A 21990-nucleotide genomic window follows, 5' to 3' on the forward strand; every position below is an offset into this window, starting at 1 on the left:
CTCTTTAGGGTTGACACTGGAGGAGAGTGGGGCTGCGATATCAAACAGAGCAACCCTTTTCTAGTATGGAACTACAATTATGGGGAAAGCTTCACTTGTTGATATTTTGTCCACTGGACATCTTATGACTTGTATGCAACCCCTGATTTATTTTGGGGCACTCCACCCTCTCCTGCAAAAGTGTGCACAAATTTGCACGAGACATAAAGAAGTGCATGCAGATGTGTGTCTTATCTGGCAACTGCACCCAGTGGCGTAGCGTGGGTTGTTAGCACCCGGGGCAAGGCAAGTAATTTGCGCCCCCTAACCCATGGATTTGCGTCCCCTAACCCTAACCCCCAGATGTTGCGCCCCCCCTGCACCCCCCACGCTACACCACTGACTGCACCAAAGGACCAAATCAGCGCACAGTATACCAAGCCCAGAAGTTGTGTTGCCCTGTCTATGGGCATGGGTGCAGTGCAGTCAGGCCAGTTGTTGCAGAAGGAGGCTGCTGCCTCGAACCTGGCTCTGGTGGCACTGTGGGAAGGTGGCACCTTCCTCCATGTGTGGTCTATGTGGCACCTCCTTGGTCCATGGCAATGAGACGCCATGGGGTCTGTTTGCTGTCACTTGGCAGAACTGTTTGATGAGGTGTTGGGAGTTGACATCCTTTCTCTGTGACTTGATTCAGTTGGTTGAGAAGACCACTGGCAGGTCATTGGAGGGGGAAGGAATGACCTCACGACACAACCACAGCAGTTGGTTATCATTCTGGAGCTGTCCAAGGTCGTGAGCAGCGGGGCTGCGTTGCCACTGAGAAAGGCCTGCTGGTCTCGGCGCTCTCTCTCTCTCTGTGTGTGTGTGTAGCTTCTGATGCTCTGTGGACCTCTGTGCCTGCTCAACCACAGTCGATGCTCGCAATAAAGGCTGGCAAACGCTCCCCAGTTTTTGTTTTCCTTGCGGCGGAAGCCCCACTGATTTGAGAGGTTAGAAGCTCGACCCGATCTCAGTACGCATCTCCCAGAAATGACTTCCTGTTTGGAGGCCAGCGCGGAAAGCAAACTCGGCCAAAGGCGAGTCACTATTTTGGTCTGCCGGAAGACGAGAAATCAAATGAAAAAGATCCAGACCTCGCAAGAAGCGGAAGCACCCCTGCCTCGTCTCCCCGGCGGCGGCTGCTCGGTCAGCTGACCGGAGTCCCGTGAAGACGAGGCGCAGAAAGGAAAGGAGGACCTTCGCCAAGGGGCTGCTGCTGCTGCTGCCTGATGTCTCCGCCGGCGCGCTCCTCCATCCTTCGCTCCCCAGCGGCTGCTCTAGGGCTGCTGCTGCTGCTGCTCTGCTTGCAGCTTCCCTGTCCCGGAGATGCTGCTCGCTACGACCCCACGTGGGAGTCGCTGGACTTCCGGCCGCTCCCCGCCTGGTTTGACGAAGTCAAGTTCGGCATTTTTATCCACTGGGGCGTCTTCTCGGTGCCAAGCTTCGGCAGCGAGTGGTTTTGGTGAGGCTCCCCACCCACCCACTGCTCAAGCTCTTTGACCTTGCCCGCCCCTCTTCTTCCCGAGCGCATCGTGCCGGCCGATTCCCTCCAGGATGGGAAATGTCAAGGCGGGTGGCTGCCTCCCTGGGGTACCAACTTGAATAAAATATTAGGGGGGGGGCAGGTCAGCCTCGCCCCGCATAATGGATCACAAGACATAATGCACGCACACCATTTGAATGGCAATGCCCATCAATCTTGGAGGGGGCTGGCCCCCTCAAATATTTTATTGGGGAGCCCAAAGTTATCTTGGCCCCTAGGGGTTGGCTCCTATGCTGCCTCTGGTGGGTCCGCTGTGATCCTCGGACTCCGCCGCGTGCTAGAGAGGGACGAATGATACAAAACTTAACTCGGAAGCCCTGCCATTGTAGCTCTAAGGTGGGTGGGCTCTAGCTATTCAGTGAAAACTACTGCTTCATGTATTGCTTCATGTAAGTGAGGGGGCTCGAAGGATGAACCCTTGGGAAATCCTGCACCTCCACTAATGAACTGAGTTTGAGGAGCAGCTAAACAATTGTCCAGAGTGACATCGCATAACCTCCACGCAAGCAAATCAGAGAGATTGCTCAATGGACACCGGAAGGTGTGTAGTCTCCTTGCAAACGTTTTCTGAATAAATGGACATAAGTGTGCGATAAACAGGCTGTATGAGAAGTGACCTGAGTTCTAAAGCTGCAAACAAGCTCCAGGGCATTTTCACACAAGTGGCTTATATTGGTTTGGACTTTATGTCTATCGACAAAGCAAAGCTTATGATTAGGATGTGCAGTTGATTTTTCTTCACTCCATTCACATGTGTGGTATAAATAGTATGAGAGAGAGGCTTTAAGTAGAATAATAGAAGCATAACCACCCCACCCCACTCACCACTCCCCCCTTTTTCCTTTCTTTTTTCTTCTTCCTAATTGTTTAAACCAATTCTTAATCCAGGAACTTATACATTGATCACTAATAATGAAACATGTTGTATAATAATGAAACATGTTGATTTGGTACAAAGCATCTTCTTGTGTTTCCTAAAAGCCCCATGATCAAGACACCTGCAGGACTATACTCCAGAACATGTTTGAATCTTTGTTCGGGAACTTCTGAATGCTTCTGCCTTTGTGTGCAGATACAATGGGCTTGTTTGTTTCCTTTGTAGGTGGTATTGGCAGAAAGAAAAGAGAGAGCCCTATGTAAACTTTATGAAGAGCAACTATCCTCCTGGTTTCAGTTACGAAGATTTTGGCCCTTTGTTTACAGCAGAGTTTTTTGATGCCAACCAGTGGGCAGACATTTTGAAAGCGTCAGGTGCCAAATATGTTGTCTTGACTTCAAAGCACCATGAAGGTAAACTTGAATGTATTTCTTTCTGAGCACAGTTGTTTTGTTTGTTTCAGCAGACAAAAAGCCTGGGTGGGGCTTCCTCATTCAGCTGCTTAGATACAGAGGTTTTCAACCATTTTGAGTCCATGGCTTCCTTGGCCAACTACATTCTTTCTGCAGTCCCCCCTGTGAGGAAACACTCTCCAAGCCTCAGAAGCTCAGTTACGTTACCCCTTGCCTTCAGAGCTGCGAGTCCCTCGCCCGTTTTTGAACACCCTCCCTTGTGGAGTGTTTCCGCAGCCTGCTCTCTTTTCCTTGGGAGTCCTGTGAGCAGCAGTCACCACCACCCCTGGTCTTTGAGCTGTCCCAAAGAGAGGTGCCTCCTCACATTGCCCCACAGGAGGTTTCCCCCAGCCTTAGCAGCCCAATGGAGACTGACCCAAGGTGAATGTGAGGCCAGCACCTTACTCACCTTGGGAGGCAGCAGTGGCAGCAGCGAGTGCCACTGGGGCTGCATGGTGGAAAGGCTCTCCTTCGGTGCTGGGCACTCAGCTCCCAGGCAGGCATTGCACACAGCAAGCACAAGAAAGGCCAGTGTAGCATCTGCCTACCTGCCCGGCCTCCCACTTGGCCGTCCATTCCGAACAGCAAGGGCTGGCGGACTGTACTCCACAAACAGCTAATTTAATTCAGAGCATGCTTTAGTTAAAGAGCGTAAGAGCCAGTTGGATCAGGCCAGTGGCCCATCTAGTCCAGCATCCTGTTCTCACAGTGGCCAACCAGATGCCCGTTTGAAACCTGCAAGCAGGAGCTGAGCACAAGAGCACTCTTCTCTCCTGAGGCAACTGGTTCCAGCATTAGGTTAAACAAGAATGCAAAATAAAGGTGCACAATATATTTACAATTATACTTATTTTATTAATCCTAACATTCATTTTCTAGGTTTTACCCTGTGGGGATCTAAATATTCTTGGAATTGGAATGCTGTTGATGTTGGACCCAAACGGGACATTGTGGCTGAATTAGCATCATCCATTAGAAAGAGAACCATCTTACACTTTGGACTCTATCACTCGCTCTTTGAATGGTTCAATCCTCTTTTCCTTGATGATGCCTCTAGTGGGTTCCTAAAAAACCAGTTCCCAAGCGCCAAGTCACTCCCAGAGCTGTATGAGATTGTGAACAAGTACCGCCCAGAGATTCTGTGGTCAGATGGAGATGGGCATGCCCCAGACACTTATTGGAACAGCACTGGCTTCCTAGCTTGGCTTTATAATGACAGGTGCGTCCATTTCCCCACTCCCTGCCCTTGAAATAATGCATTCAATATTGATAATTGCAAGAAACTTGTTTCCTAACAGCTTATTAATGGCATTTCATGCAACTCGTTGCTTCAGGCTGATGCATTTACAAACAGTTTCTTAGGAATAAGTCCCACTAAACTTACTTCTGAGTGAACATGTGCAGGGTTTCACTGTTGATTAATCATTTCATGATAACAAATTCTAATTTACTTACCTAAATAAGATATTGAGAAAGAATGGGGTATAGTGGTACCTTGGGTTAAGAACTTAATCCGTTCTGGAGATCTGTTCTTAACCTGAAGCTGTTCTTAACCTGAAGCACCACTTTACCTAATGGGGCCTCCCGCTGCCGCTGCATGATTTCTGTTCTCATCCTGAAGCAAAGTTCTTAAGCTGAGGTACTATTTCTGGGTTAGCGGAGTCTGTAACCTGAAGCGTATGTAACCTGAAGCGTATGTAACCTGAGGTACCACTGTACTTCATACTACTAGTTCCTTGTGGTTTTGGAATGTGGCTGTCATTGCAGGTGCCTGTGATTTCTGACCTGTAGTTACATAGCTTAGGAGTCCTGGACAAGTGCAGTTTTCTTCTTCAGTAGGTTAGTGACATTTATAACCCAGTGCCCTGACTTCTTCATTTCAAATACTTGATGATATTTGACCCAATTCTGCTGGAAGCATTTGTCTAAACCAGCCTCATTCAACCTGATGGCCTTCAGATGTTATGGACTAAAGCCAGCCAGGGTGGTCACGAAGTATGGTAGGCTGAAACATCTGGAGGATACCAGTTCAGCAAAGGCTGAAGTAAACCAGCCTTGAGCCCTCAGATGTTCTTGGACAGCAGCCCGCACAATCTGCAACAACTTGTGGAAACTCAGGGTTGGTGAGGACTGGTCTAAATGCAACTCAGTCTGACGCATTCTCCACTGTTCTGATTTTCCACTGATTGTTCATATGTTGTTGGAAGTCACATTTCCAATGAGTTGCAGGAGGGATGTGTTTGTCCAGTGGCAGATGTAGAGGAAGGCCCCAAGTTGCTTAGAAAATGAATTGAAAATGTTGCTCAAGCATTTCAAGCAAATTGTAAAGATTGGCCTATTTAAATAGTTTAGATAGACCACACGATTTCCTTTAGGTGTAATAGGACTTTCTGATAGCTAAAGAACTGCCAGTTGATTTATCAGCTGCTTATTTTTTTGAAACTGGTTCCTTTCTGGTGTGCCTGTAAATAGAGGGTGGAAAATATTAAAAACAAATGGCAGCTTTTGTTGAAAATGTGAAATTGCTTACACATTCTGAAAAAGGCCCTGCTGTTGAGATTTTGGTTTTATGCATATATGTGTTATATTTATTTGAGTAAGTACTTCAGATGATTAACAGCAAAATCCTATGCATGGCTACTGAGAAGAAAGCCCATTTGAATTCAAGCAAGTAGGTAAGAGGGAGACAGGTGGTGCTGTGGGTTAAACCACTGAGCCTAGGGATTGTTGATCGGAAGGTCGGCGGTTCGAATCCCCGTGATGGGATGAGCTCCCATTGCTTGGTCCCTGCTCCTGCCAACCTAGCAGTTCGAAAGCATGTCAAAGTGCAAGTAGATAAATAGGTACCGCTCCGGCGGGAAGGTAAACGGTGTTTCCGTGCGCTGCTCTGGTTTGCCAGAAGCGGCTTAGTCATGCTGGCCACATGACCTGGAAAAACTGTCTGTAGACAAACGTTGGCTCCCTCAGCCAGTAAAGCAAGATGAGCGCCGTAACCCCAGAGTTGTTCGTGACTGGACTTAACTGTCAGGGGCCCTTTACCTTTACCTTTTAAGTAGGTTCAGGATTGAATCATTTGTCAAATTAAAATTCATTTTATCAGTAGGCAACCTGAGTCCTAAACAGGTGTCTTTAGAGCACACATACACATGAATTAGATATGAAGTTTCCCCTTTTTTCCTCTGTTATTGTCCCATTTTGTCCTTGGTCTCACATTAATTTTTGTTTTGTTGTAGAGAAAAACTGAAATTTCAGAATTTGTGCATGTGACTCCATTTTGCTTTGTCATGATTTCACTGGTATTTAATATTTCTTTCTCTCTCTCTCCTCCCTCTCTCCCTCCCTCCCTCCCTCCTTCTGCACAAGTGCTTCAGTACACCAACTATCATTTTCAGTGCATGGTGTTGGTTTTCTGCAGGTACAAAAATTGATCAGCAAATAGGCGCATGCTCAGTACACTGTTAATGTCCAATGTTCTTTCACTCTGTTCCATTTTTACTTTATTCCTTTTCCCTCTCCTGCAAGTACTTAAGCATAGCGAACATGCCTAAATAAGTGCATATTGGCAACTTTGCATTGATCTTTTAAAAAATATATAAATTGATTCTGGATGAGCCTTGTGTGACATATAGGCATCAAAGGTCAGGCTGCCAGTGGCATCATCCACAGAGGAAGTGCAAGAAAATGCACTGCTGCTGTCATCTTCCAGGGAATACCTGGGAAGCGCAGGTTCCTTTTTTTATTCTGTTGTATGGAGGACAACAGGGAAGGCTAAATATCCCACGTCACCAAACAAGTGTAGTTCCTATCCCCCACTTTTTTTTCCTTCTTCAGAATTCAGAAACCCCGAGAAAAGTGGCTCCCCGGCAGTGTGCTACCTTATTACTCCTGAGATATGGCAGGCTGGAGCAGTTTTTGCCACTTCATGCTTGCCAAACCATCAGCCTTTTTAGGAAGAAAACCTTAGCCTTTGGGCACTTTCTGGGACATTGCCAGATGCCAAGTGAAATGTGAAAATACAAAATGCTATTACCTTGCAGGGGTGATAAAATAGAACACCTTGAAGCAAAGCCCCTGGTCTTCCTCCAGGTGATGATTAGAGAACATATACATTTTGAAGCCAAAGCTGAGGGACTGTGTCAGTGACATCCCTTGGGGGACCCCAAGAGTTCTAGTAGCAAATAGTCAAAAAAAGAGGATTGGCACTCTTTAAAAAAAAAAAAAACTAGTGCAAAAGTCTTGGTGCTTGAAGTGGATTAGCATTTTAAAGAAACAGGCATTTCTAAGTTAGAAAATACTTTCAAATACAGAATCCCCACAAGTGTAGCATGCTAAGGCAGAAATGATGAGGTTGTGGTTTGGTATAGTATCCACAAGTGTTAGCTGTTTCTAAACATCCAGAAGTGCATAATAACCTAGGTTAAAATATTTGATTTAAAAGAGAATGTGCATTTGATTTAAAAGAGAGTGTACCATTGCATCAGTTTGTTTTTTAAGTCCTACCTATTGGGAAGCATTCAAGAATAGTAAACTGCTTATATTGAATCTACTGAGCTTCCTGTTAAAATAAAGCACTGTATCTGAACAATATATTCTCCCCCTCCCCAGCCCTGTTCGGGACACAGTTGTAACAAATGATCGCTGGGGAGCTGGCTGCATTTGTAAACATGGAGGCTATTACACGTGTGCCGATCGTTATAACCCAGGACACCTTTTGCCCCATAAGTGGGAAAACTGTATGACGATAGACAAAAATTCCTGGGGATACCGGAGGAATGCACAGTTGAGTGACTACCTAACAATTGAAGAGCTTGTAAAGGTAAAACCAGATAAAGAATCTGGGGCTGTCAATTCTTGCATTCTTTCAGATACCGTTCCTGGCAACCCTGAGTTCACTAGATGAAACAATGTTGATAATTGTAACTTTCTTTAGAATAATTTAAAATGTTTTAGAATGCTTTTTTAAAAATTATTGCGGATCCTGGGCTCCTTTGGGAGGAAGGGTGGGATGGATAGATAAATAATTGTGCAAGAGCTGTTTCCCATTTTAAAGGGCTAATGGCCACAAAAAAGGTACTAAGGAGCCCACTAATGAAACGCCTGTGTTGATTCCCAGAAGGAACACTTCTAGTTGAACAGCTAGACAAGGGTTGGGGGACTTGTCTCCCTCCAGATGTTATTGAACTACAGCTCCCATCAACCCTGACAACTGGACATGTTAGCTGGGGCTGATGGGGTTTGGAGTTGAAGGGCCACAGTTTCCCCATCCATGAGTTAAACTTTCTTTGAACCTACAGCAAGGTACTGACAGTGTTGTAGCAGAAGCATGAATTTAGGCTTAACAACCTATATAAATGTGCCATCTCAAATGCTGGGCAGCTATGTTGGAAATGCCAAACCCAGTGTGGCTTTTCATTGCTCCTCTCCCTATATAATTTCAGCAACTTGTAGAAACAGTGTCATGTGGAGGAAATCTCTTGTTGAACATCGGGCCCACCCACGATGGCCGCATTCCTGTTATTTTTGAGGAGCGCTTGAAGCAAATGGGGTCGTGGCTGGCCCTCAATGGGGAAGCCATTTTCAGCACTAAACCTTGGAGAGCTCAGAATGACAGTGCCACACCAGGAGTATGGTAAGTCTGTGAAGCAAAAACGCAGGAAGTACTGTACCAATGTTAAGTTTACTTTTGTTATTGTTCCGCTAACTTGGCTATATTTCACTTCCCCCTCATTTGACCCCCTTCACAAGCAAGGTATGATGTAACTGAATCAGGGACAACTGAATCAGGACTGTGGCATTTGTGCAGTGAGACTTTTAACACTTTGCTCTTGATCCAGATTGAAACACCTCCTGCCTTTGTTGCAGCTGCTGTTAACCCCAGGAGGAAAGTTCCATTGGTGTCAATGGGAGCTCCCCTTCTGTTGAAAATAGCATTTAAGGAAGGGTACAATCTAGATTGAAACTATGCAATGGGCGAGAGCAAATCCTCCCTCAAAATGCTGCGGTCTTGATCAGAATACCCTCTTCCTCCATAGCTGCTATTTCATTAAAGCCTGCGCGCGCACACACCCACACGGTCAATCATTTTGACTAAGCTATTTAGTTTTGTCTTCCATATGATGTGTGGGATTACTATTTCTAAACTATTGGTCCTTCTCCTCTAGAAAAAGGTGGTTTAAAATAACAACACACTTCTGAGGTGTGCAGTATTTGCAATGGTTACTAAACAGCTTTGCTGGTGAGGGTCCCAACTTGTTTGTGGGTTAGGTAGTTTTACCTGCTATCTTTAGAAAAAATGATTATTCGTTTGTTAACTCCTACTAGGTATACATTCAAGCCAAAAGAAGGCATTCTGTATGCCATTTTCCTTAACTGGCCGTCTTCAGGAACTCTGATTCTTGGGGAACCAAAAGGCGTTACCGGAAAGACAGTGGTAAGGAATATTTGCCTATTTTTATGACTTCCGTACAATTTCTCTTGAAGAATTAGAAAGAACGTGAAATGCATTTCAGCAAAGCAAGATCATCTGCATATAACACCCCTAATAGATTAGTTTACAAGGCTATTCAATGTTGTGGTTTAACACCCATTAATTCCAGACTATGGCTTTTCTCATCTGGAGAGACATTAAGTGCAAGATCTTAAGAGAGTCAGCATCTCTTTGAATGGCTTCTACCATTTAATAAAAGCTTTTGTGTTTCAGGTTAAGCTGATTGGATATGAAGAACCATTGCCATGGGTTTCCATGGGGGAGAAGGGAATGATGGTAGTCGCACCTCAATTGCCGTTCACTATATTTCCGTATCAGTGGGGCTGGACTCTGCAGCTGACTAACGTCTATTAGCAACAGACATCCTTCACTTTTGGTTATTATGACTGATTCTTTTGTTATTATTCTTTTGGTGAACAATCAGAGCTCACTCACCATGGCTTACTTCTGAGGTGACAGGGGATATATATCCGAAAGAGAAATAATCTATAGGAAGATTCATGCACTGATCTTGTTCCACCTTCAGTTTTTGAAAAGAGGACCTATGAAATTAGGCAGAATCTACCACAACTAGGCAGGAAGTGCAAGTAAACCGCAGAGTGAAGCGATGAACTATTTTGAGTCCCAGGGACACATTTCCTTTGGGGTAACCTAGGGACCAAATGCCAGTGCAGAGCTGAGCCAGAGGCAAAAGTGAGCAGAGCAATTAAAGTGAATTTTACGTTGTACAGTAGGCTAGTTTTTTCACTTGCACCCCGCTCTCTATCCTCCAGCCCCACAAGCAAGAGGGATTACTAGAGTTTAGGGACATAGACCAGTCAGGCAAAACCGCTCAAGGTTTTCGGCCTTGGGAAGAGTCATCTTATGAGGCTCACAAAAGACAGACTAAACAGAAAAGTTATTATGTGTCTTAAAAAGAAAAGTATTTTGGCTTTAAAAAGCAACCAAGGGCGGCGGGGGAGTCCGCCATGCTATGTTAGAATTGGTGCTCAAATAACTATGGACAAAAAGGGTTGAGGCATTCTAAAACTGAAATGTTGTACACTGCATTTGACTGTAAATCGTGTTATTCAAATTTTGATGCTTGTGTTTGGGCTTGGTTTGTTTTTTAAATGCAGGTATTAAATCCAGATAAAGTTAAGTATGACAAACAATACAATCCTACCATTGTCTATGCAACAGTCCTACTATGTTCGATGGAATATGCTCAAGTTAAGTGTTTAGGATTGTTTTCAGTAGGGATAAGTGCTAAGTAGCTGTGAATTTCAACTTCTTCCATTGGTTTCAGTAATATTTGATTCCATTTCGATGGAGTTGGGTGCCAGAGTTTCCTCAGTCCTATAACCTACCTCAATATTACCCCATCACACTTTCCTTGAATATAAAATTACATATTAGGACTTGGGTCATAGTTCTGATTAGTGAGAAATGGCCTACAATTATATACTTCTTAAATTTTGATACATGTATGTTCAGTTACTTAAGTACCAGACAGGTAAGATTCTAAAGCTATCGCCTCTTTGGGTATCTTGCAGTTTGTGACTTTAAAAAAAGAAAATTATTGCTAATTAAAAAATTTGTGTAATTGTAATCTTCATGAAACACTTTAATAAAGCAGCTGAGGTTCTATAAGGAGAAATTAATGCTGAAGTCCTGTTGCCTTGTTGATTTACAACCAAACTCTTTTTTCTCTGTGTGAATGTACTGTATATTTGCTTTCGTTATGGGTTGGGCAAGTTCTAGCTGCTCAGTCCCACTCCTTTGCCTAAAAAGGAGCTTGGTGGGAACTGTTTCCTGCTACAAAACCAGAGAAGAAAAAGGACACGGACAATAAAGACTGCCTAAATAATCCTGATTCTATTTGAATGCTATGTGATTACTGTATTTGACTGTATTTAGAAACTTTTGTAAGCTGCTAGGGAGCCCTCTTACATATATAAAGTAGAATATAATAGAATAAATTTGCTGCAGAATAAGTAGGTATAGCTACAGGAAGACTACTAATATGTTTAATGCTTCTTTTTGTGCTGAAGTTACAACTGATTTTTTTATATACAAAAAATAAAGCATTGCATCCATTCCCACCCCCTACAGTTCAAAATTGCACAAATACATCACTGAACGGCGTGCTTAGGATGTTGCAAGTTACCACACACAATCTTTGTTAAAATAATTTATTGTCAGATATTTAACAGATATTCCAATTAAAAATATTTACAAATGAATGTATACAGCAGGAGCCATTTACAAACAGCATAAACATATTTTCTAGGAACCATCTACTCTGAATCTGAAACAGTAGAGTAAGCACTCAGCATTACGTTGTTCAGAAGATAACCGTGTTCTAAATATATGCATTTGGAACCAGCAGCCTAAAGCACAGAAGGCCACATACCTACTCCTGCTCTCACATTCTTATAGACTCACTCAGGCTAGCAGGTAAGAAGTTGAAGAGACAGCTGGGAGTAAAGGAAGCTTGATTGCATCTCCCCTTTTCATAGTAGTAGATGGTATGATCAGCTTTTGAGTGAAACCTCTGAGGCTTACAACTGCCATAGGGGAAGGGCACGTAGGACATGTTCTACCCTGCTTCACAGCTGATTGGTGCTGAGACAAGCTACTCCTGATCTTCCCCTGCCACCAAGAGAAGAGGTGCTGAGTACAGTGGTGGTGGTTCTCTCCCCCCGCACCCATTCTTAATGTGTTACCTGCTGCAGCCAATTTGTGAATTCATTTCATAGGTCAACAACTGTCTCTGGGTTGAGGGGAGACTGGGAAAGATAACCACCTCCCCACTGGGTCAAGAGAGACAGAAGCCTGACATTGCCTGCACACTTTTGAAGCCAGATGTACTTCTTATGGGGTGGGGAGAGGAGTTACTGTAGGCAGATTATTTTTTGCAGTCTTTTGTAAACAAGTGATTTGTAACTGAGACTGCTTCAACACAAAGGCTTGCAGTGTAATGATACTTCCCCCTTAAATTTACTTAAGTCTGGTGAGCTCTATCAGCATAAAACCCAGGTCTGGATTTTCTCAAAAGACATTTTTTTTGCAGGGATTAATAATCTTGTACCATTCTGAAGAGATTCGTTATCAAATGAAGTATTCACAGGACTGGGCACTACGGATCATATGTACACCCCTCTGTGCAGTTCATTTCTCTAGTTGTTGAGGGGTACTGAAAGCTTCATACACATTAGCAGCAAAATCTTTCACTTGTTCCATCATTAGAAGGTCCTGGAAAGAGAATGTTCATGTCGCAAATGCAGCACTCTTTTTTAACACAAGCAGATGCGTAATATCAGCAAGTAACCCCCTGTTAACACTTCAAGCCTGGTTAACAGAATTGCTTGGCACATTACTTCATGCACTGTTAGAGGATGAGAAGTCCAAAACTGTTAAGAGGGAAATGTTGTATCTTACATATGTGGATCATCTACCAGGGACACTAAAACGGCTTTTGCCTCAGTCATAGCCAACTTGGAAGCCTAACTAAAAGGGGGGATGGATTCTATTTCTTCCACTCAGAATAAAATGTGTCATCCTGGCAGTCTCGCTTCCTGTGTTTATGCAGTGTAAAATGTGCATACCTGAACTCTATACTTTTCTTCATATTTTGATTAATAAGATGTGAGACATTATGACAGCAACAAGTCTAGTTTACTGTTTGTACAGAGCTTAGTGCACTTTTAAAGGCTTAAAAATATACTAATGGCAACAATACAAAGCAGGCTGACAGGTCTACATTTTCATATTTTAGGTGTGAAATTATTTTAATTGGATTTCTCCCCATTTGTACTGTTTAATTTTGTTTATAAGACACCCTGAAAACTAAGTGCAGAAAAACTATTAAATAACAGACTTAAGCCAAAAAAAAAAGAAAGGTAAAAAGGTCTTCTTACCTGAACAAAATGGCTAGGTGTTTCACTGCAGACTGAATGAATCTGCCCATTTATTATTGGAATTATCTTGGCTAAAGGAAGACTGACACTGGAAAGACTGGAGGTGGGGAAAGAGATGTGATTACACAACATAAATGTCTGTCTTGTTAGCTACTTTTGTAATACACAGATTCAGAAGAAGAAGAATAAACACATAATACCTGCCCAGGGGAAAAGCTCAGGAAGCTTGAAAGGGCCCTTCACCAGCTCACCCCATGCTACCACTCACGGTCTGTAAGTTTGGAGCAGGCAGCACACAACCCCTACCCAGTTCCACAGGCTCTCCAGCCTACACACACTCATTCAGCCACCCTCCCTGCCTGGCTCCTGGTCCAGATTAGACATTGTGGTTGGGTGGCAGAGATTCATAAAATCTTAAGAGTTGGAAGGGACCCTGAGGATCATCTAGTCCAACTCCCTGCAATGCAGGAATGTGCAGCTGTCCCATACGGGGATCGAACCTGCGACCTTGGTGTTATCAGCGCCATGCTCTAACCAATTGAGCTATATGGTGCTATATAGTAGCTGCATTTCTGAATGGGAGTCTCTTGGCTCCTATGTGTGGTGGTCACCTGACTGGCCAATACATGTTGGTTTATTTGATGGCCGGCATGAAGATTCAGGGTGTGGGGGACAGAGTTTGTCTCCCACTTCCATTCAAAAGTGCCAACACTGCGCCTGATTACAAGGAAGCATTCTGCCTTCTTTTACTTCTCTTTTCAAAATGGCTGTCTATATGTTTGTTAAAACAAGTGTTCTCCATAAGGAAGTTTGTCCAGTGTGTTTTTCAGGAAGTGGAGAGGAACTTTAAATAAAAAGAATTTGAAAAGAAAATTAACTTAGTGGAGTCTGAGTGAGTATTCAATCTTGCTAGACAGCAGATCAGTTATTTTAAGACTAATTACTCATAATTAAACAAAGGGTTAACACATTTTGCTGGAAGAAGAGCACAGTCCAAACTATGTTGAGACATTGTTTTTGTTAAAAATTCAGCCTAAAACTGATCCATTTGGCAGGATTGCTGTGTGATCTTGGCGAAACCTCAATGACTTTTTGGAGAAACTGATAATAGGGAAATAGTAAGTAAAACTCTGACTATACTTAGATTCTTCTACATTGAAAAGCATTTATATTAAAACATGTTTAAAGATGTTTACCTGTTCATGGAACTACTATGGCATAAGTCCTGTTCGGTGGGTCTGAAGAATTCTGCCATGTTGTCCAATAATCGACTGAACCCTCTATTTAAGCATGAACTCAAAACTCTATTGAAATCTGGGCTGGAATAAATCAATCAAATAATAATAGATATATAAATCCCTCTTTATATGCCAACGTATTTTGGAAAACGTATTTAAAATGTAATTTAAATAAAACTGATACTCTGCTGATGGGGATGCGAGGCTAGATCAAACATAACACTAAACTAGGAATGGGACATTTCAGGCACCTCCAGGCCTCTCTGGCTGGGCCTGGAAGAATTTACTGGAGGCCTATTTGTTCCTCCTCTGCTCTTCTTGCTCCAGTTCACTCCCCACCCTCATCTGTATGAAGCAAAGTTTGTGTCTTTGCCAGTAATTAAAATGAATTTCAACCCCAAGTTTAGAGACAAGCTGTATTTTCTCAGTTTGGATAAAACAGCAAACTGTGGTTTGCTCAAACAGGGACAAGGGAAGTGGAGGATCAAAGAATTTGAGGAAGGTGCTTTTTTTTAAAAGATACTTTGTTATGCAAAATCACCCTCAATTTCTCCACTCTGATAAAAAAAATGAGTTTCCTATTTTCCTATCCTTTCCTTAGCCTAAATTACCAAAGATAACATTTGCTGCATACCTGTCCAACATGTCTCTTGTCTCATTAAGTAATTTAATAGTAGCCACATCTCCTTCTGTAAGTCCACTGGCCTAGAAAGACAAACAACAGGGCATAAAAGCAACTTGGGTAGTGCTCCAAGTGAATGTACAGGGTTACTTTATTTATGCTGAACCTTTTTTGTTTGGGAAGGTCTGGTTCTGGTTCAGATGGAAGCAAACTAAAAGATTTGAGTTTCAAGTTTAAATTCTGCTACTTTTTTAAAACCCAGAGCCAATCTCTGCCCCACCCCCAACAACTTCAGGTTTGGTTTGATTCCCTGTTCACAATACTATGAAAATACCTGGGTAGCTAATGGATTCTCTTCATCTGGCATCATGTAATGACACAGCAGAGACTGGGACCCAGTGTCTTCAGATGATGACCCATCTCCAGGTTGTTCTATCACCTTTCTAATTTCTTGTAGCTTCTGGTCCAAATCCAAGAGAGAAAGAGCATGTTTGAGAGAAACACTGCAAGGGGAATGAGTTAAACATTATTTATCACATCAATTGAATGCATCCCAATGAATTACTTTAAAAATACTACATGAAAATGTTTTAAAAAGCCATTTTTTTACCTCCCAAATGCATCCTGCACAGCTTTTTTAACCACAGTAATTAATTCAGTCAAACCTAAGGCAGAAGGAAAAAGTTACTGAAGACTAGCTACCCATTTGTTCAAACTCTGCAAATATTGGCACTATGTAGGAAGAGGTTTACAGATATCATACCATCTCCTAGAAGGTGCTGAATACTTGATAAATATTGCTGTTGGACTTCAGGGGGAGCTAGAGGTGTCTATAAGGAGAAAAACATTCTGTAATGTTTCTGTTACTTTATGGAACAGTGTGTTTATCCTCCATGTGTCTGTACAACCAGTCAGGATGCAGAATTTCCCTCCCCGTGCCTTCTCTGTGCTCTCCTGCTGCTGGCATCACTCTCAAGATACCCTGGATCTTAACAGCCTCAGCCATCTTTAAACACAGAACAACAGAGGACAGAACAATTCAAATCTCTCTTTTTTAAAAGCCTTATAGATCCTCTCTCATTATAAATAAGAGCTAACATTGGGAACAACCATACAAGCATGAAACACCAAATTTATTTCCCTTTTGCTGTGCTGTCAACTTATTCAACACCAACAAAACGGATGAACCCCCCCCCCCCCAATTATGAGGGGCCAGAGAGTTTACAAAAAAAGGAATTCAAGAAGCATCATCTCTGCTCTTTAGCATTATTCACTTTGAAAAACAGTCCAATCGAGGATGATATCCAGTCGTGCCTCATCTGCTAGCAGAATGGACTTGCACATGTGCAACAGAATCTCTCATTCCTCTCCTGCAAGCAGAAAGTTCACTTGTGATCCTCGGCATATAATTAACGTCAACTGGATTTCTGTAAGTATAATACTATGTAATGGATTCTACATATTATAGCCACCCTTACTGAATTTTTCAATCACTGATATACTGCTCAAAGAATGTACTTACTGTGCCGTTTTTGCAAACTGCTGCATTATCCAGGTAGATGTATCCACCAATAATATTTAACTGTACTCGTAGAAGAACTACAAGCATACATGTGCTATATACAGCTACAATGCTTCTTGTAAAACCTTTAAACAGAAAAAGGAATGATGCTAAATGAAAAAGAGTGGACAGCTAATAATCAGCATGTCATCTACAGTAACACAGAGTAATAAATATTGTATATATGGGATAGAATAACTGTTTACCATACTGGTTTTATGTGCAGAAAACATAACTTTCTAGAGCTTATTTAGAGGGGCTATCTGTATTTCGTGTCTTCTTCAAAAAGGTGTTTCTTCTGGGTAATCAAGAGCTTAAGATGCAATGAGCTCAAACAAGGACAAATTTTACAAGCCTATTACTTACGCTTGCAAGAACATGGCAAAGCAATCCAAACAAGGGGCTGGGAAAGTGTGGAACAGATTATTTTCACTACATCAGCACCAGGTTGGTGTAGCTAAATATCTCAAGGGCGGGGGTTTTGGGTCCCATTGATCCCAATCTGCTGGTGCCCCACTTTAGAGCTTTCTGCTGGCTACCACAGGTGAGAGATTAGTGCAGCGTTTCCCAACCAGTGGCTCACAAAACCTGTATAAGTGGGTCACGGGCTTTGTAAGCAAACCTTAAATAAGTATTGCTTGCAATCCTTTATCTTACAACTTTTGTTTTGTTGGCATGTTATAATGCTGCATTAACACTTGTGTTAGAAAGGTTCAATTTCCACATTTTAACACTTGGGAAGGTCAAAAATTCATGTGACAATAAATTGATGGGTAACTATACCATGTAAGTTTGGGCTTGGGTGTTGCCATATCAAAAAGGTTGGGAACTACTTGCTCAATGCATGGCTAGGCAAAGCTGAGGCCTCTGCCAAAGCAGAGCCTTTCCCCCCTGCCTACCTCTGGCAATGAAGGCCAGTAGAGAGGCAAGTACATACCATCCTGACAACACCATCTGCAGCCATTGGGGTGGGGACAGGAATGCTCTGTAAGGCTACAATCCTATGCATAATGAGCTGGTAGTAAACTTCATTGAACAGAATGGCACTTGCTTCTGAAGAAGCACGTATCTGATAGTTCTGCTTACAGATTGCAATGTGCATTGGAGCTGGACCAGAGTTGCATTTTGAAGAAAAACCAGAAGCTCTGCTATGTGCATACATAAAAAGAGGCTCACTGAATCATGAGCATAATTATTCCTTTCAACTTACTTATAATCTTCAAATCTTCCCATATTTCTAATTTGTTGGCTGGTCTAAAAAAACACAAAATTGGAAACATTGAAAATGAATGGTCTTGATAGAAAGAAAGCTCAATTTCTGTCTATATTTAAGTGAAAATTCAATTTCCACTTTAATATAGGCATGAACAAGCATTGAAACTGCTTGGGAGGAAATGCTTGGAGGAAAATGAAGATATAATTAACCAAGCCTGGGGATTTGAGGCTCTGAAGAAATTTACAAATGTAGCTCTAACTGGCCTTTGTAAATAATATTTCAACAAGCATTTTTCAAAGTAACTGAAACACACAGGAATTTGCTTTATGCTTCCTCTACGTGTTTCGTAGAAATACATTATAAACACTTTTTAGTATCATTTCCCCACTAATGCATATTAGATACAAAATGTGCTACATGGTTTTAATTCTTATGTTTCTCTATCAGGATAAAATAACTTTAAAGGTTTTCACAGTCCACAGATTCAGGTTGCAGGGAATAATTTTCCTACATGATAGTTACATATGCACATTCCACTTATAGCCCAAATATAAAGAATAGGCATTCAAACCAAATCAACAGATCACACTTACCTATTCTTCAGCAGTGAAGTGAGGCTCTCAGAATTCAGTTGATACATCAAAGCATCCCTTAATGTTGGAAGCATTGACAGGACTATTAACAAAAAGGATATGATTAGGAAAGTAACCAGCGTACATAGAATCTCATAAACAAATCATTTATTCAGTAACTGGTTTGATCACATGTGTATGTGTTTTTTGATACTTCCTCCTCCCTCTAGCACACCTGTGAGGAACATTTAGTCCACCAAATGTCAGTGGTTTACAACTCCCACATCCCTGGTCATTGGCCATGTTTGCTGAGGCTTATGCAAATTGTAGTTTAGCAACATCTGAAGAGTTAAAGGTTTTCCACACTTGCTATAGCAGCTCACGGGAAACTGCTTTAGAGGGGTGGGACTCCTTCCTGAACAGCACAGGAGAGTAGGGAGAGTAGACTAAAATGGCCTCCCCTTCTTTCTCCAGCCAAGCATCTGCTCGATCTCAGAACCTTCCATCAACAGGGGAAGCTGTTCCATTCATAGAACTGCAAGTTTGAATCCAACTCTTGGTCTTTGGGAAATAAATATAAGGATCATTTGTTTTTGTTTTTTTAAAAAAGCACAAGCTGGAAGTATGCACAATGACACCTTTAATATTATTGTTTCCAGCTTTAGTTACCCCTGTTCAAAAAGGAGGAATTCAAAGCTAAAGTGCAAAGAGCACTTTTGCAATCAGAGAACTAATTTTATGAATAGAGAATAAATGGTCTCAGTCTTTTAGAGTAAAGGAAGCTCAGTATGGATATGATTGCTTATAAAAATAGTTTAACACAGATCCACAGGATAAGAACAAACCATAAAATGTGCAGAAAAATAAAACAAAATTAGCTATAAAAGCCCAATTTACCTTAGGCTACAGATGGTCCTTCATGAGTTTTAAATGTAGTTTGCCATGCAACTTAAGGGGCTGCTGTTAGCAAACACAAGTCCCCCTGGAAATGCAAAGCTAGACATACAATTCTTTTGACCCTAACTACTATGTGATTCTGTTTATATTACCTCAATCAAAAAGGCCACTTAAGTTTAGGCAACACACCAAACCAGGAAGTTTAACTATGATTTGGCATGACAAATCATGGTTCAGTGATCAGTTGTCAAATTCGCATCAGAAACTATGGTAATATGTGCTGAGAAAACAGGAACCAACAATAGGCAAGTGACGTGCACTTTAGCTAGCAAAAGCCATGGTATAACCTGAATTGATTCCAAGACTGCTGTTTTTTTACCTGTCATGTTGCAAGTCCTCTGGTTACTTTCAAAATGATACTGTCTTCGTGCTTGTGCAATGTATTCTGCAGCTTCTCTTTCTTGGATTTCTTTCATTTTTTTCTGTCCATATTTTCCAAGTATGTAAACTCCTATGAAAGGTATTTTAGAAGAGGCATAATTTAGGGCTTACAAAATACCCAACAGTTTCTTCTGCTTTAGAATATATTTTTCTCTTGATTTAAGTAGAAATTGTAAAAATGTTACCCAGAACAAGTTCTCACAATTGGATTAAATGATCATAAGTAAGGCTGGATCCCATCACAGTACAGGATCACCAAAACAACATATGTGCTAAACAAAACTGTTCTTAATTTCCAGACTGTCTTCCCTTTCTCAGGCAAAAATGACCTACAATGGATTGTGATAGAAAATTATTGGTAATCGTTTCACACAATCAGATAAAATAGTTGACTATACAGATTATTTAAGTACTTTTAGCAAACTGATAATGAAAATAGAATCCCCTGGTTAAGTAGTGATGAATACTGAGATGAGAAAAGCCTAATTCATGGCAAATGGATATACAGTGGTGCCTCGCAAGACGAAATTAATTCGTTCTGCGAGTTTTTTCGTCTTGTGAATTTTTCGTCTTGCAAAGCACGGATATGCATTGACAGTTTCCCATAGGAATGCATTGGCGGTTTTAAGAAAGAGGCGCAAGACGTTTTCGTCTTGCAAAGCAAGCCCATAGGGAAATTCGTCTTGCGAAGCAACTCAAAAAACAAAAAACTCTTTCGTCTTGCGAGTTTTTCATCTTGCGAGGCATTCGTCTTGCGAGGTACCACTGTACAGCAGTTTCAAATGTAAGTTATGAAGCAATGGCTGCTACTGCCACATACTCCCCTATTTTGAAATATAAACTTCTAATGACTTAGAATACAAGATATCAGCACATGAAATGTATATATCCAGAAAAGCACAATAAAGGGATAAGTGTTTTCCCACCAGTACAGAGCAAAAAACAAATCAGGGGTGGGGGTGGGGAGCAAGTATCTGCAAGAGCTGGTTATAACAGGATGATTGTGCAAAAAGAAAGACTTTGATCTGAAAAGAAGGAATGAGTCCATACATGCACTTGTTAGGAAAGATTAAGACAAGTTATAATCTGAAACGAGTGAAGAAGGAACAGGCCTGAACTCGAACCCCTTCAGCAATATTGATCTTAAAAAAAGTTTTTCTTGGGGGCTGGGGGACTACTTTTCAAGCCAGGAAAAAGACACAGGATTAGCTAAAAGATCAGCTAAAATAAAGGCACAAGGAGGGAGAAACAGCAGGAGCCGCAGCCTGGGAGAGAAGGTGCGTGGCCACCATAGAGCAGGAGCAAGTGGCCCTCTCTCAACTTCAGCCCCTGCCTTACAATACACAGGAATGCTAGAGCTGGCTTGCCTAGCAGGTTTGTTGGTGTTGTAACTGGCGGGACCTCACCTGAACTCAAAAAGATAAGGAACTGCACACCGACATCCAGTGCTATAATTGCTTGGGCAGGTAGCCACGCTTACCTGGGAGTAAGCCCCACTAAAAACAGTAGGGCTTACTGCTGGGAGTTTTTTTTTGGGGGGGGAGAGGAATCTCAGGGAACAAGGCAGCAGGTGTGTGTGTGCATGGGGGGGAGGCGGAGCGTATGGGGGAGAGAACAGGGCTGGATTTAGGTTTGATGAGGCCCTAAGCTACTGAAGGTAAAGGCGCCCTTTATATTTCCAGCCGTCCTTTGTCAACAACAAATTGCCGCTGTTTTTTGTGTTGAATATATGCTATATGGTTATTTCTGGACCTAATAGGTATCTAAAGCCATTCGCCTCTGTTGCTGTATGTAGGTTTTATCTTATATTTTGGAAATTTACACCCATGGTTTTTTTCCTTTAATTTTTTGTGGGGCCCTAAGCCATAGCTTGTTTAGCTTATACGTAAATGCGGCACTGGGTGAGAAGCAAAGCCTGCCAAAGGCCCCCTTCCTCGGGAAGGGCTAAGGAGGGCTATGCGGAGACCGAGGAGGACACGCGAGCGGAAGGCGAAGGGAGGGGTCTTCTCACTTACCGCCCACGAAGGCGCCCAGGAAGAAGCATTTCTTTTTGTGGCGCTTGAGGAAGCCCCACACGGCCAGCAGCATCCCGGCGTCCGCGGAAAGCAAGGGCTCGGCGCTGCCTCTTCGCCGTAGCGCAGCCGCCGCAAAGCCTCCAGCCCCG

The 21990-nt window shown here is 42.4% G+C and overlaps 2 protein-coding genes across 2 annotated transcripts; one reads left to right on the forward strand and one right to left on the reverse strand.

Annotated features, from left to right (window-relative positions):
• The first annotated feature begins 755 nt into the window (after nucleotides 1-755).
• Nucleotides 756-12617, forward strand: FUCA2 (alpha-L-fucosidase 2). Its single transcript, XM_083435055.1, has 7 exons — nucleotides 756-1480; nucleotides 2664-2851; nucleotides 3770-4109; nucleotides 7496-7706; nucleotides 8329-8519; nucleotides 9212-9320; nucleotides 9591-12617. Exons 1-7 carry the CDS (start codon nucleotides 1248-1250, stop codon nucleotides 9729-9731), a joined length of 1413 nt encoding a protein of 470 aa, XP_083291181.1. The 5' UTR covers nucleotides 756-1247; the 3' UTR covers nucleotides 9732-12617.
• On the reverse strand, nucleotides 11538-21975 carry PEX3 (peroxisomal biogenesis factor 3). Its single transcript, XM_083435104.1, has 12 exons — nucleotides 21842-21975; nucleotides 19765-19896; nucleotides 18510-18591; nucleotides 17911-17954; nucleotides 16662-16786; nucleotides 15903-15969; nucleotides 15750-15804; nucleotides 15474-15642; nucleotides 15152-15222; nucleotides 14476-14598; nucleotides 13280-13376; nucleotides 11538-12614 (listed from the first exon to the last, which is right to left on the reverse strand). Exons 1-12 carry the CDS (start codon nucleotides 21912-21914, stop codon nucleotides 12531-12533), a joined length of 1122 nt encoding a protein of 373 aa, XP_083291230.1. The 5' UTR covers nucleotides 21915-21975; the 3' UTR covers nucleotides 11538-12530.
• Between the last annotated feature and the right edge of the window lie 15 nt (nucleotides 21976-21990).

The sequence above is a fragment of the Podarcis tiliguerta genome, assembly GCF_965153285.1.
Source record: "Podarcis tiliguerta genome assembly, chromosome: 3".
Lineage (NCBI taxonomy): Eukaryota > Metazoa > Chordata > Lepidosauria > Squamata > Lacertidae > Podarcis > Podarcis tiliguerta.